General features: G+C 46.9%; 1 protein-coding gene across 1 annotated transcript in view; it reads right to left on the bottom strand.

The window, feature by feature from the left end:
- nlgn3a (neuroligin 3a) overlaps window positions 1–15,000 on the bottom strand; it is a 237,021-nt gene that overhangs the window by 31,290 nt on the left and 190,731 nt on the right. The window contains exons 6-8 of the mRNA XM_063190692.1: window positions 2,600–2,697; window positions 2,165–2,242; window positions 1–443 (exon numbers count right to left, since the gene is read on the bottom strand). The exon at window positions 1–443 is cut by the window's left edge and continues 171 nt beyond it. Of these exons, the coding sequence (XP_063046762.1) occupies window positions 1–443; window positions 2,165–2,242; window positions 2,600–2,697 (619 nt within the window). The remainder of the gene's footprint in view (window positions 444–2,164; window positions 2,243–2,599; window positions 2,698–15,000) is intronic.

The following is a 15,000-nucleotide window of genomic DNA, read 5'->3' as shown; positions in this document are numbered from 1 at the left end:
TGGCAGTGGTGGTAGAAGGCGTAGAAGTACGTCGGAGAGCCGTAGCGCGCGTGCAGGTCCGCCGTCACCACCGAGGGCTCCACCCACTGGTGGTCGGTGAACAGCGCCACCAGAGTCTTGCGCCGTGTCTCCGGGTTGTCGCGGTCCGCCCAGTCCGTGTACATGAACTTGATCGTCTCCCGCAGCGTGTCCTTGCCCTCTGGGTACCCGTACAGACTATCCACGAAGTCCGAGACGGAGAAATCGAAATCGTTGCCCGAGACGCCGTCCTCCGAGTCCACGACGTTCTCCACGAAACGCAGCCCCTCGCCCTGGTTGACGCCCAGCATGATGTCGTAGTTGAGGAACTCGCCCTGCTCCATGAGGATCTCGGGGTCGTCGGGGATGACGTCGCCGTCGATGACGGGCCCGAAGGCCACGTGGTAGCGCACCGGCTGGATGTCCTGTGAAGTACATTTTTAAAAAAATGTATGAATTCAATTCATCCTTTTAAATTGTAACAGACAACTTAGGTGTGAGCACTGACGTTTATTCACGACGCCGGAGAGTGATAAAGAGGAGCCCAGTGTCATGTATTTACCTTAGTTGACATTAATAACGAGGAGACAGGCAAGGTGTGGTTGTGTTTTGTTTACTTAATATACTGAACTGGGCAAGATACAGGAAGTCAGCCCCGAGGGCATCATGGGGCACAGTAACCACATTGGCACAAACATAATAAAAGGCAAACCCGGTTTAATACCTAACACCCACCAACTCTGCCGTCAATATACATATACATACGGCCATACATCCAGGGCAGGATTAATGCACAGGCTAGATATGGCTGCAGCCTAGGGGGCCTAGAGGGCCTGATTGGCCAAAAGTGACAAAAATGTGATATTGAGACAGAATGCAGCATTGAAAAATTCATGTGTTGTATTGAGTACAGTTGGTAGCCAGGTTATACTCAATTCCTAGCTCATAGTTATGACACTGTCTATGTAAATGCGTCCGGGGGGTGTCCGCTCAGACCACGCACATATCTATGGCGCAAATACTGCCCGAGCTCTCAGTGGTGCCCCAGTGGCGCCCCGTACTCCCGAGCTCAAGAATGTGTACCACATAGACCAGTGGTTCTCAACCTTTTTTGAACAAACGCCCCCCTGGACCTCATCATGAGCTTCCCAACGCGCCCCTTTGGCTTGACCTAATCATAAGCCTGCCAATGCCCCCTTAATATTGAAAAATAAAATAGACGAACGCCCCCCAATGGGAACTAAGCCCCACTCCCTCTCAGCTGTACTTTTCAACGCCCCGCTAGGGCTTCCCAACGCCCCCAGGGAGGACTGTAGCGCCCCCGTTGAGAAACACTAGCGTAGACATTTCTCAGCCATGGAAGTACTTCAGCACCACGGCCAGCAATCTCAGCTTCTGCAGTGGTCTGTGCAGACCCCATGAAGCACTGTGATGATCATTCCACCGCGTGGACAAGAGAAGTCGGTTCTTCAGCGAGAACGATAAATGTTTCCCTACATTTTTAATCCAAATTTCAGATAGTGAACACATGAATTAGCTGTTAACAGAATGGCAATGACCAATTCGTAATACATTACTAAAGTGTGCACTGCTATAGTGGTGTAGTACTATGGCAGTAATGTTTTTTTTTTCAGCGACTACTACAGCATTCCACTGGTGGAACAGCGTGCATTATGGGGCTAACATCTGTCAGTGGCTTTGGATAAAAGCATCAACCGAGATGCACAGGATCCAAGACCCGGTTCCGGATCCGGCAGGATAATAGGGTTTTTCACAGGATCCGGATCCGGCAGGATCTTAAGCAGTGGATCCGGTATCCGGCAGTTACCTAAAAATCAGGATCTGGTGCATCTCTAGCCTAGGTTTTTCAGTCAGTCTTTCACAACTCCAATTGCTGCATGGAGTGAAAGAACTTTGGAAGCGGCCAGTGCAGGCAGTGTGGCAGTAAGCCAATGAGTCTAAAAAATAGTTTGAGCCAACGTAATTAAAAAGGCCCACGTGTGCGAGTAGGCTATGTGTTTCAACCCTTTCATAGGATCCGGTATCCGGTTCCGGATCCGGCAGGATCTTAAGCAGTGGATCCGGTATCCGGCAGGATCCTAAAAATCAGGATCCGGTGCATCTCTAGTAAAAATGAATCCTTCACCTGCTCCACCAGCTCGCGGGAGGTCTTCTTGCGCAGGCACTCCACCATGTCCATGGTATCCAGCACGTTGCAGCCCACCTGAACAGGATACCAGGAGTTTTATTTGTTATGTTCATAGAATTACAATGTAAAACATTCAGTGAAATTAGTTAATTGTCTGTCTGTACTGTGTATGTAGAATTGTCCGCCTGTACTGTGCTTAGGGGTGTGTGTGTGTGTGTATGTGTGTGTGTGTGTGTGTGTGTGTGTGTGTGTGTGTGTGTGTGTGTGTGTGTGTGTGTGTGTGTGTGTGTGTGTGTGTGTGTGTGTGTGTGTGTGTGTGTGTGTGTGTGTGTGTCTTAGTTTGTGTGCGTGTCTGTCTATGTGTGTACAGTATGTGTGTGTGTGTGTGTGTGTGTGGGGGGGGGGGTTAATGTCCAGTGCGTTGCGGCCTACCTTCTCGGCCAGCATGCGTGTGTACTTGACGGGCTGGTAGTTGACGGCCCAGCTGGAGAGAGCTGAGCCACTCTGGATGATAGCCCTCTGGAATAGGCCTGGAGAGAGGAGAGAAGACAGAGTGGAATGCATTTAGTTGATGGTTACACATATGCAGATCTTTTTAAAAGCGAATGTATTTATTTACCTGTATATGTGTAAACGTGACGTGGATAAAAATAGAAACTCCATTGTGACAGGGGCGTTTTACGTTTTAGCCTGCTAAATGGGATATTTTTAACCCATGAAATGTGCATATTTCTAAGCCCACGACGGGGGCGGTGATGAAAGGCTATGGGGATAGGAAAATCCATGAGCTTCCTGTCGTGGGGGTTGAGCTCGGCCAAAGGAGGCAGCCGAACAAGCTGGTGAAGTGCTATGGACGGGGGCCGTGGAGACGCAGGTGGGGGCCCGAGCCATGTATGATGTCGCCATATAGGCCTACCTGTAAACAGCGTCTTATTTATACTATATGTGAGAAGTCCGTTTTTGTCTGCTTGTGTGTCTCACGTAGTGCATTTTTCTTAGTTAGGGCTGACCTTGAAAAGAGGCAACAACCTCAATGTGACTACTCTAGGAAAATAAAGAAGAAATAAATCAAAATAAAATAAAGTAAATGGACTGCATTTTATAGTAAATTTAGTGCTTTTTCACTCCTTCGAGCACTCAAAGCACTTAACTTGTACACAGTATGCCTCACATTCACCCATTCACACTCATATTCACACACTGGTGGCCCAAGGCTTCCATGCCGGGTACCACACTGCCACCAGGAGCAATTTGGGGTTAAGTAGATATCTTGCTCAAGGACACATCGATGGGGGCAAGACAGAGTGGGGCTTGAGCCTGCAACTCTCTGGTTGCCGAACAGGCTCCTCTACCAACTGAGCCACCCATGCCTGAGGAGGAGGAGAGGAGGAACAAGGGGACGGGAGGGGAGAGGAAGGAGACAAGACCAAAGAAATTAGGGAAAAGGGGAGAGGGAGAGAGAAGATACAAAAGGAGGGAGGGAAGGGAGAAAAAGAGACAGGACAGAAAAAGAGGAGGATGGTGAGGGAAGGGAGGATAAGAGAAAGGAAGAAGGAAAAGAGAAGAAAGGAAGGAAATGAATGGAGGGGAGGGAAAGAGAGACCCATGCAAAAAATATAGGAGGTAAGGGAAGAGGGAAGAAAAAGAGAAATGAAGAAGAGAAAAAAAGGAGAGGAGGAGGAGGACAGAGAGAGAGAGAGAGAGAGAGAGAGAGAGAGAGAGAGAGAGAGAGAGAGAGAGAGAGAGAGAGAGATGGTTAAGGTCTGTTTTCTAGGAAAGTGCCAAGATGATTGTGAAACCATTGCATGTCACCATGAAAAACACACACACTGCTCACTTACGCTCAGTCTGATACCAGGCAGCTGTTGCTTGTGCGAATGAATGATTGCCTCCTTTTAGGAAGCCTACCTCCCGAAATGCCCCTCCAGGCAGTGTTGCCAGATTTGTTTGATCAAATTCCGCCCAAAAGGTGCTCGAAAACCGCCTGGAGCCGCTAAATTCCGCCCAATTTCAACAAATTGCATTGGTTTCTATGGGCATAAAACAGCAGAAAAAAAAGCTACATTGTAGATTTTTATCCCAAGCAGCCCAATTGGGCTGGTAACCGTCCAATCTGGCAACACTGCCTCCAGGTGTGTGAGAACAGTAATATATAATAATGCATGCTGATCAGTGGTGCTGCAATATGACAAAACAGCAGCACAGATGGTCAAGCAGCGAGAGAAATATAGGACAGATATGTATTACAGAGTGCCATGTATAATCATGTGCCTATGAAGAACCAGCTGCACATTACGTGTATTTCCATTATGTGACAGCACACCTGAATTGTATGGTACCGTACGTACAGTGCAGGGCTGTTGACAGCTTTGGCCCGGGGCTGGGACAAAGTCATCAGAAAGCCCCCCTTCCCCACACACTCAATGACATACTGTAAAATGTAATGAGGACCACATTCTGGGCCCTAGCTCTCCCCGGGCCCAGGACAACTGACCCTGTTGTCCCTCCCTATTGACTTCCCTGGGCAGGGCCGGATTAAGATGGCCTGGGGCCCCTAGGCTACAGGTTGCTGTGGGCCCCGCAAGAAGGTAAATTTCGCAACACATTTACATAGACAGTGTCATAAAAACGAGCTAGGAATTAAGTATAACATATCTACCAATTGCACTGAATACAACAAATACATTTTTCAATATAGAATCTTGTCACAATTCTGCAATTTCTCCCTTTTGGGAATTCAGGGCCCCCTGGCAGGTGGGGGCGCCTAGGCTGCAGCCATATCTAGCCTGTGTGTTAATCCGGCCCTGTCCCTGGGTGGGTACGTATATAATGAAGAAAAAAAGACTCTGTTTCTGTTGTTGTGTTACAGGAGTGAAACATGCGTTAGTGGTGGTTGGCATGCTACCTCACTATTGATTTTCCCTGCTGTGAGCTCTGTCAAAATACTCCTGATGGGCTCTAATGGTTCTTTAATGAGACCGTGTGTGGTGACATGATTCCTTTGTTTCTCCATACAACCATATATACTCGCCTTTCACAGCAAACAGCAGCAGTGAGTGACAATACAAAGTGCTCGGGTACAGTGCTGCTGACAGCTTGGGCTGGGCCTGGGATGTTATCTTCTGAAAGGCCCCTTCACCTAATACATCCAATATAATGAGCAGAGTTGTAAGTAGAAGTACTCTTAATTAAGCGGGTTTGCGGAGCAAAGACCATGCAGAGCATGGCCCTTGCAGAGCAAGGCCCGTTTATAGTAATCTCTAAGTCCTGTTTCTTATTATTGGTCTTGTGCAGGGCAGCAGTAAAATAGAAAATGGATCTCCTCCTAGGCCTTTCGAGATAGAGACACCGTTCAAACACTAAAACGACCGGCTCGGCTTGGAGATCGCGTATAGTTATAGGCTTCTCCGTGTCTCTTGTCGTTTTCCCGTTTTTGGCGATTTAGTGAAAGCCTGGGTCCCCATTCAAAACCATGGTGGAACCTTCATGAACGACAGTTCCGCCACTCTAGAGATTAGAGTGTAGGAGGCTTTTTCGGTCATAAAACATCAACACTTTCACCTAGAAGTTTAGTTGACGCGTTGTTAGCGAGCTCTATGGGATGTCTCCAAATTGTCAAAGTTTCATCTCCCAAATCCCAATACTTTTTAAATGGCAGGTTTGTAAAAAAAACAGGCCTGGCTCTATGGAGAATCCCAGTCTTTCGAAAAGGGCATTTTTCAAGAGATCAGCGCATGTCCCACACGGAGGTCCATTTGTGCCTGAAAAATTTAACCTATAAACTTCATTCAAAGACTGTTAGAGAGATCACAAGCATGACTCCGATCTGTGAAAAGGACACGTGCCAACTCCTTTTAGTTTTTTTACAACGATGTTGTAAAGACAAAAAACTCATTCTCATTTTCTCCCCAGTTTAGAGCTCAATACTAACTGTCTTTCAGTCAATCACAACAGGTGCAGCCAGTGAAGGATTCCATTTCAACTGTCACTGTCTCAAGATTCCATTCTTAACGAGCAGGTGCGAGCAACCATTCTAGAAGTCTGTTGTTCAGCTCTGCAATGCAATGTAATATAGTCTTGCTGGACTATGCATGACAATTAGCTGCTTGGCTTAGTGGTAATGCATGCCGTTGCATTAGAGATATGGAGGTTGAGGGTTCGAAACCCACCCGAAGCCATGTTGATTTTCTAAATTATATCATATGCAGCGTTCCTTGGCCGACTTAAAATGCCATGTATATCATTTAGTATGGATGGCAAATGTGCTGAATTACAGATATTGAGGTTGGGGGTTCGAAACCCAGTCAAAGCCATGTTGATTTTCAAAATTACATCATATGCAGTGTTCCTTGGCCAACTTAAAATGCCATGTATGTCATTTAGTATGCATGGCAAATGTGCTGGATTACAGATATGGAGGTTGGGGGTTCGAATCCCAGTCAAAGCCATGTTGACTTTCAAAATTATATCATATGCAGTGTTCCTTGGCCAACTTAAAATGCCATGTATGTCATTTAGTATGAATGGCAAATGTGCTGAATTAGGGATATGGGGGTTGGAGGTTCGAACCCCAGTCGAAGCCATGTTGATTTTCAAAATGATATCATATGCAGTGTTCCTTAGCCAACTTCAAATATCATGTATTGTATGTCATTTAATATCAATGGCAAAGGGGTTGGATTACAGATATGGAGGTTGTGAGTTCTAATCCCGCTCGAAGCCATGTTGATTTTCAAAATTATATCATATGCAGTGTTCCTTAGCCAACTTAAAATACCATCTATGTCATTTAGTATATCCCCAAAACGCAGAGCTACAACACTTTCAAGATGGCTGAATCCAAGATGGCTGAATTGTTTGGCCCATAACTTCTGACTGGGTGGATGGAGTTTTTCCAAGATTTCTTTTAGCTTTGTTTTCTCAATAGTACTTTGTTTCATCTCTGCCCCAAAAGGCAAGCCCGCTTCCAGCATTTTCTGTGAGAATGCATTTCTAGTTACTACTAGTATGATATTACAAAGTTGAAACCATACCACTAGTGTTGTAATTACATCTGTAAGAGTACTTCTACTTGTACTTCATACAACTCTGGTAATGAGGACCAAATTCTGGGCCCCACATCTTCACGGGCCCAGGACACCTGATCCATTTGTCCCCTTGTTTGTTGGCTTCCCCATTCAGATACAGCAAAAAAAACACAATCTTTGGCATCGTGCCTGGAGTGCGTCTACTGTATAGTTCTATGCCTCATCATATCGCCAAGCCTCACATCTACAAGTCATTCACGTTGACACGTGCGGGAAAAAGCACAGCAACAAAGCCGTGGCAGTACCGTCGGGACCATGAGAAAAACTCACTTGCACACGCGCCGCATTTAATTAAAAACAGATAACGCGGCTAAGCAGCTCTTGAACACTGTAATTACGGAATAATTTAGTAATAAAAGTGATTTTGAAACCCTCCGCAACCCACACACCAAATAATGATCATTTGAATAATAATGACTTAACATGTGAAGGCGAGGTTCATTTCATTTGCATATTATGGGGAGCTACACTACAGCACTCACCGATGAACACAGATGAGGTTTCTCATATCATGGCACATGGTGGTGGTGGTTGTTAGCAGGGCCGCTGACAGCTTTGGCTGGGCCCAGGACAAAGTCACCTGAATGGGCCTCCCTACCCAATACATACAATGCAATGAGAAGCCAATTCTGGGCCCCCTCTCTCCCTGGGGCCCGGGACAACTGACCCCTTTTGTCCTCCCCTGCCGGCTTCCCTGATTGTTGGTATGCCAGTGGAGTCAGTCAGTAACCTGGGCCCCATCCATCTTGCTAATGGGCATTTTTTAAGCGATCTCACTAAGCACACACCTGAAGTACAACATTCGTCTTTCTGCAGTCCAAAATGGGCTCTAATGGGCAACTCGGCTGTTAAAATGACTGAATATTTCATTATAAATATTTCAAATAGTTGCAAAAAAACATTTGCCTACTGATGGTGATGCCATACAGGTGTATGGACAGCAAGGGCTGCTGACAGCTTTGGCTGGGCCCAGTACAAACATACATACCTACCTCCATCCATACATACCCCCAACCATACAGACAATCAGGGCTCTAAATTAACTTTATTTATCACCTGCCAAAATGGCAAGTAGATGTTAATCTTAATTGTTAAGCCCATTTTCTTCTTGGAGCAGGCATCACTCTTAATTATTCAAGTCTCTGAGGGTGCTGGCCCAAATTTCAAATTCAGTAAGGCACACGCCGAAACGTGTCTGTGCAATAAAAAACACTACTATGCAAGGTGTAGCCTCCTTCTTGAAACATTGAATCTTAATAGCCAAACACACTCACTAACACGTCAAAGTGGCTGGAAAGTTTGCCGTTTTTACCAGCCAAACTGAATTTTCTCCAGCATTTGGCCCATTTGCGATTGTTAATGTAGAGGGCTGCATACAATGTAATGAGAACTCAATTCTGCCTTTTTTTTTTTGTCGGCGCAGCCCATTGACTATCAATGCAATGTTCGTGTGAAATTGGGTTTGGGGGTCCGAATTCTGTCGGAAGCAAAAGTGCGCCGCAGTGCTGTTGGAGCCAATGTGCGGCCGGCCTTAGCCTCATTAGCCTCACACCATTGTTCTGCTACTGAAATGCGGTACAAGTCATTGACTTTACAAAGACTTTACCATCTTAGTACTACACTGCTACAATATTACAGTGTCTTTAGTAATACATTATTACGTACTGTATGTCATAAGTTTGTTGTTGCTAGAATTGCAATGATGAAGTTGTAATGTCTTACTAAATACTCCGTGTAATATCATAGCAGTGTAGTACTATGTCTTTCCAATGACTAGTAAGGCGTTCCACTGGTGAACCGGTGTGCATTATGATGCCTAATGTTAATGATTTCTTCCATCTACTGTTGACCTCATACAGACAGTGTGAAAAAAGCAGCAATCCCTTTCTGCTAATAAGCAGCTTGGAGAGGTACACAATGTGCCCTTATGTGTTTGCGCTAGAGGGCCCTCAACCTCAAATTGCCATGTATTTGTATTCTTCTCATTCATGTTTTCGAGTTCACGGAGCCCCAGGTGGGTTGGAGGGAAACTTCTGTAAATACCTCAAAATCATTAAAAAATTCATTTTAAATTCGCAAACCATAGCTGTAAGGACAATTTAATTAAACTATGTCAGAAAAACACAGCTTTTGACCTAGCCATAGGGGTACATAGTTTTTGATTCACAACATTAGGCTCAGACGCTTACTACAATAGCCAAAAAATGGGCACGAGGTTTCACATCAATTATAGCAAAGGCCAGGCATGACTCTGGTTCATAACCTTTAATTTTTCAACATAATGGGTTTATTAAGATTTTATAAGATACCCATTATATTATTGTTTTTTTTGTTTTTTTTTGCTTGGCTAGTCCTCTGCCTAGGTTTTTACACTATAGATGCTAACGTGATCACGGCTGTACTTAACGTAACACCAAAGCACTTTTCCATTTTTCCCTTATTGGTTGTTGTCATAATTTTCTCTCTCCAAACTTTTTTCACACAGGCTTTGGGAAGGACTCTGAAATGGCTTTGGACACATTTCTTTGAGGAACAAAATAATTCAGAACTGCTTTCATTTTGACACTCTTCAACCCATTAGTCCTTGAACTGGTTGAGTCAATATGTTATGGTTAAAACCCCCCCAAAAAACAGAATGCACTGTGCTGCCATTGAACAATGTGTTTCACAAGCAAGCAGTTCAATGAATCATAAGCACTCATCTCTGCATCTCTGTTGCTCTGCTCTGTCATTATACTGTACCTCCAGACTCCAATTCAATCAAAACTGTCTTTTGAAATCAATTTCATCTTCAGTGCAGTTGTAATCTTCACACCCAACTCAACTCTTTTGTCCTTGAGCAGACATCATTAACATGCTTATGTTTATGTAAAATAATGAAATAAGAAAAAAGCTGATCCTGATTTTAAGGTTCTGCCGAATACAGAATCCACTGCTTAAGATTAGCGAATCCGACACAGAATACGACTACTACTCCGAATACCGAAACTGAAATCAAACTCCAAGGCCGCAGCCGACTGAATCCGGAACTGAATATTCGATTCAGTAATTGTGAGTAACGATAACTTAAATGTTCTGCTTCTGCCGAATAACGAATCCACTGCCAAAGATTTGGCCAAATCGAAAACCACACACCGATTCCTACTCCGGTCACCAAAAAAGAAACCAAACCTCGTCAACAAAGCCGAATCTAAAACTGAATCTTGGATTCGGTACATCCCTAGAAAAAACAGAATATACTGTCTGCCATAGAGCAATGTTTCACAAGCATCAATTCCAGTGAATCACAAGCACACCAAACTGCTGTTTCTCTGTTGCTGCATCTCTGCTCTGTCACTACACCTCTAGTAATATACGGTGTCAGCTCCCCTTTAGTCCTTGAGTCCCAACCCCAACACAATACGGTGTTATACAGCATACTGTATAAAAAAAAATCAAAGTAATGAAAACACAGAGTGCACTGCCGCGCAGTACAGCAAATGTTTCACTGAATCACAAGCAAAAAACAAAGTGTTGTTTCTCAAGACTACTATGTTTCTCTGCTGCTGCTTGTCGCTATATCTCTAATACACAGTGTCAGCTCCCTCCGCTCTCTTCTCCTTCCTCCTCCAGTCTAGTCTAGTCAGGCTCGGGCTCGTGCCTGGGTTTGGCGGGCCGTAGGCAGTAAAAATGAGGGGCGCACTCACGTCCTCTCCTTCAGCTTTACTGCCTCGTCCTCCCTCAGCAATCATCTCATTTGACACAATTGATCTGTCCTCTTGTTTCGCCATGATGGACCACTGAGCAGGGCGGCTGTGTTTACACACATACACACACACGCAAGCACACACACATGCACACACACACGCACACACACACACACACACACACACACACACACACATACACACACACACACACACACACACACACATACACACACACACACACACCACAACACACACACACACACACACACACACACACACACACACACACACACACACACACACACACACACACACACACACACACACACACACACACACACACACACACACACACACACACACACACACACCCCTCCTCCACCCCTCATTCTTGCATCCTCCCCACTTCATCCCCTCATCTCTCCCTCCTCCTCCTCCTCCTCCTCCTCCTCCTCCTCCTCCTCCTCCTCCTCCTCCCATCAGCAGATTGCTCACTGCTGAAAAAAGGGCAGCTCCTTTGAGGTCAGAAGATTGGGGGAAAAAGAGATTGCGGAGACACTGCGCTAAAACACACATGCAGTACACAGCTCGCGACTACCACCAGCGTCCTGATTTTTGATGTCCCTCCCTCCCGACCCCGAGGCTATATTTGTTACCCCCCCATGCAACTGTTTACTCCAACCAGGGCCACTGACAGAGTTGGTCGGGGCCCGGGACAAAGACATCTGAAAGGGCCCCAAACCCAATCGATACAATGTCATGACGATTCAATTCTGGGTCCCATCTCTAACTGGGCCCTGGACAAGTGACCCCTTTGCCCCCCCTCTGTCTGTCGGCTTCCCTGACTCCAGCACAGCTCAGTGCAGACCTGAGCGAGCGAGTGAGTTCACGGTGGCCACCCCTGATGGCTATCTGGCCTCTCCTTATGTCCTTACGTCCATGTAGGACATCGCTGTGAGATCGAGATCTAAGGACGTGTTTTTGCTTTTTTCTTCTTCTTCTCTCTCCCTTCTCTTTATTCCTTATTCCCTTCCTTCCTTCCTTCCTTCCTTCTTGGCGCCTGCATCTGAGAGCAACTGGGGAGAGAGGTGGAGAGAGAGAGATGAAAAGAGGGGGAGTGAGAGAGAGGGAGAGGGAGGTAGAGGGAGGGAGAGAGAGAGGACACGATAGGGAGAGAAGGAGAGATGAGCAGAGGGAGAAAGGGAGAGAGAGGAGGCGAGAGAGAGAGTGGGATGTATGGAGAGAGAGGGAGAGAGGAAAGTGTTGGGCCAGCATTTAACAGCATTTTGGAGGGGAGAGGGAGAGGCAAAAAGAGGGAGAGAGAGAAAGAGAGATGAAGAGAGAGAAGGAGAGATGAAGAGAGAGAGAGAGAGAGAGAGATAGAGAAAGATGAAGAGAGAAGGCATCGGGCCAGGAGACCGGTCAGGTCCAGGCCGAGGCCAGCAGGGCTAGTTTTACCAATAGGCAGACTAGGCAATCACCTAGGGCCCCAGAAAAACGGTGCCCACGGTAGGGCCCCCCTACCAACTGTCAGCCCAGTCACTGTAAAAGCCAGCAAAAAAATAACTCAAGAGGGGCCCCATGTCAACATTTCTCCTAAGGCCCTCCAAAGGGGTAGAACCGGCACTGGAGGGCAGGACCGCCGCTTGCCTTGGATCATCTCCACAGAAAGGCAGGCAGGCAGGCAGGCAGGCAGGCAGGCAGGAGTGCACAGCACACAGCTCATCCCAGCTCTGCAGGACCACGGCCCGGGCCGTCCCCCCGGCGAGGGGGAAGCAGATGTCAAGGCAGCCCACCCCCCCTCCCCCCCACCTCTTGACGGCCTTACCAGGGGTGGCTGGGCTGGGTGAGAGATGAAAGATGGCCGCCCCAGGGCCGGTGGAGACGCAGCAGTGTAATCCTGAACCTCCTCTGACTTTAATGGTTGAGCCGCGCGAGATGTGAGCTGCGTGCCTACTCTCCTCTCCTCTCTCTTCTCTCCTCATCTCTCTTTCTCCTCCTTCTCCCTCTTCTCCTTCTCCTCTCTTCTCTTCTCCTCTTTTCTTCTCGTTTCTCATATCTTCTATGCTCTCCTCTTCTCATCTCTCCCAGCCTCTTCACATATCCTCTCTTCACCCCTTCTCATTCCTCCCCCTTCCCATTCTCCTTTTCTACTCCCTCCTCCCTCCATTCCGTTCTGTTCCATTCTGTTCCGTTCTGTTCCTCTCCTCCCTCCCCTGGTCTGCTCTGCTCTGCTCTGCTCTCCTCTCCTCTCCTCTCCTCTCCTCTCCTCTCCTCTCCTCTCCTCTCCTCTCCTCTCCTCTCCTCTGCTCTGCTCTGCTCTCCTCTCCTCTCCTCTCCATCCCCCCTCCTCATTCCTCTTCATCCTCAGTTCTGCTCTGCTCTGCTCTGCTCTCCTCTCCTCTCCTCTCCCCATCCCTTCTAATGCCGCCCCAGCCCCTTCACTCACACACCCTTCCCATGAATCCCCAACCCCCAACACGAGCCAAGTGCACTTCCAACCAAGCTAAAGCCCCAGAACTTGGGGTGTAGCGAGACTTCCTTTTAGCCCTAAATTCCACTGTGTGAGGAGATATGCAGGCCATGCCATCCCCCCTTTCCTCCTCTCCTCTCCTCTCCTCTCCTCTCCTCTCCTCTCCTCTCCTCTCCTCTCCTCTCAATTCAACTCAATCCCCTTTTCCTTCTTTAGCTGGCCGACGGCTGCCTTCCTCCTCCTCCTCGTCCTCCACCACCACCACCACCACCACCAGCAGCATCCTAAGAAGCACGGCGGCCAAAAACAGGGGTTTGTGTTATGTGTAAATCGCCTTTTTATCTCACCCCCAGAAATCCTTTGTTGTCTTCCTCCTGCCAAGCAAATGAACTTTGCCTTGGTTTTTTGGCCCCGCTCCTAAGGACACTGACCAGCCAGATGGCTCGCAGTGGAAGTCACGGAAAAAAAAAACGAAAAAAATAAATAAAAATCCCACAACACACAATAAGATTTGCCACATGCCCAAACAGCATGGGAGCTGGAGACATGACTAAGTATTTGCCATTGTTTATTGCCACCATTCGCAACAGGCAAAAAATAAACAAACAAACATAAATAGCAAGAAACAAACGTCTTCCTGCTGGCAGCGCATTGTAATGATGGGGGTAAATTCCATCATTTAGCTGCCTGATTAGAAAATATTAGGGCTTGTTTAGTGAGCCGGTAAACGATAAACAACCAAAGCCAGAGTGATTTAAATAACATGTCCTGTCATGGTTAATCATGACAGGTGCAATTATTACGCTTTATTTTTACTGGTCTTGTGTAATGATTCAGCAAACAATAGCTGCCTTAATCACAAACCAAAAATGTTTCTGAACAGGATAGAGAGAGAAAAAAGACTCATTTAGCAGACCGATAAACAGACACAACAAAACAGTATTTTAAATTACATGTGCTGTCATGCTTTATTACGAAAGCTATTGCTATTGAGCATACTTTTCTCTGGTATTGTCTGGTGATTCACTCAAAAAACGCTTCTGAGGAGAACAGAGAGGGAAAAAAGTAAGCGCAAAAGAAAATCCCTCCACAGACTCAATTTGGCAGCGATTTCATTTCCCACTTCAGATGGCCACTCGCCGCTCTGACACCACTCTATCCCGGGCTTTGCTTTTGCTTTATGGCAGAAACAGATAGCTAGCGCTCGTACTGTTAGGCTGGCTAGCAGGGCCGCTGACGGCTTTTACCAGGCCTGTGACAAAGTCATCTGAAAGGGCCTCCCCCCAAGCAATACTTCCACAGTGTAATCATCAGGACCCAATTCTGGGCCCCCATCTCTCCCTGGGCCTGGGACAACAGACCCCTTTGACCCCGTCACCCGGTGCCTACCCTACCTACCGGCTCTATCTAACTATGCTTGACGTGAGAGAGAGAGTCCGCTATCGTCCGCTCCAGCTCAGTCACTCCCACGCCCTACCATCCGCCACCGCCACCTAAACAGCGCGCATATCCATCACGACAGCAGGTTTAGTGGCAGATTGAGGTCACGGTGAATTATGACAGGGGGCTTGGAGGTAATCATTC

The sequence above is a fragment of the Engraulis encrasicolus genome, chromosome 23, assembly GCF_034702125.1.
Source record: "Engraulis encrasicolus isolate BLACKSEA-1 chromosome 23, IST_EnEncr_1.0, whole genome shotgun sequence".
Lineage (NCBI taxonomy): Eukaryota > Metazoa > Chordata > Actinopteri > Clupeiformes > Engraulidae > Engraulis > Engraulis encrasicolus.
This window is presented reverse-complemented; position numbering and strand designations above follow the sequence as displayed.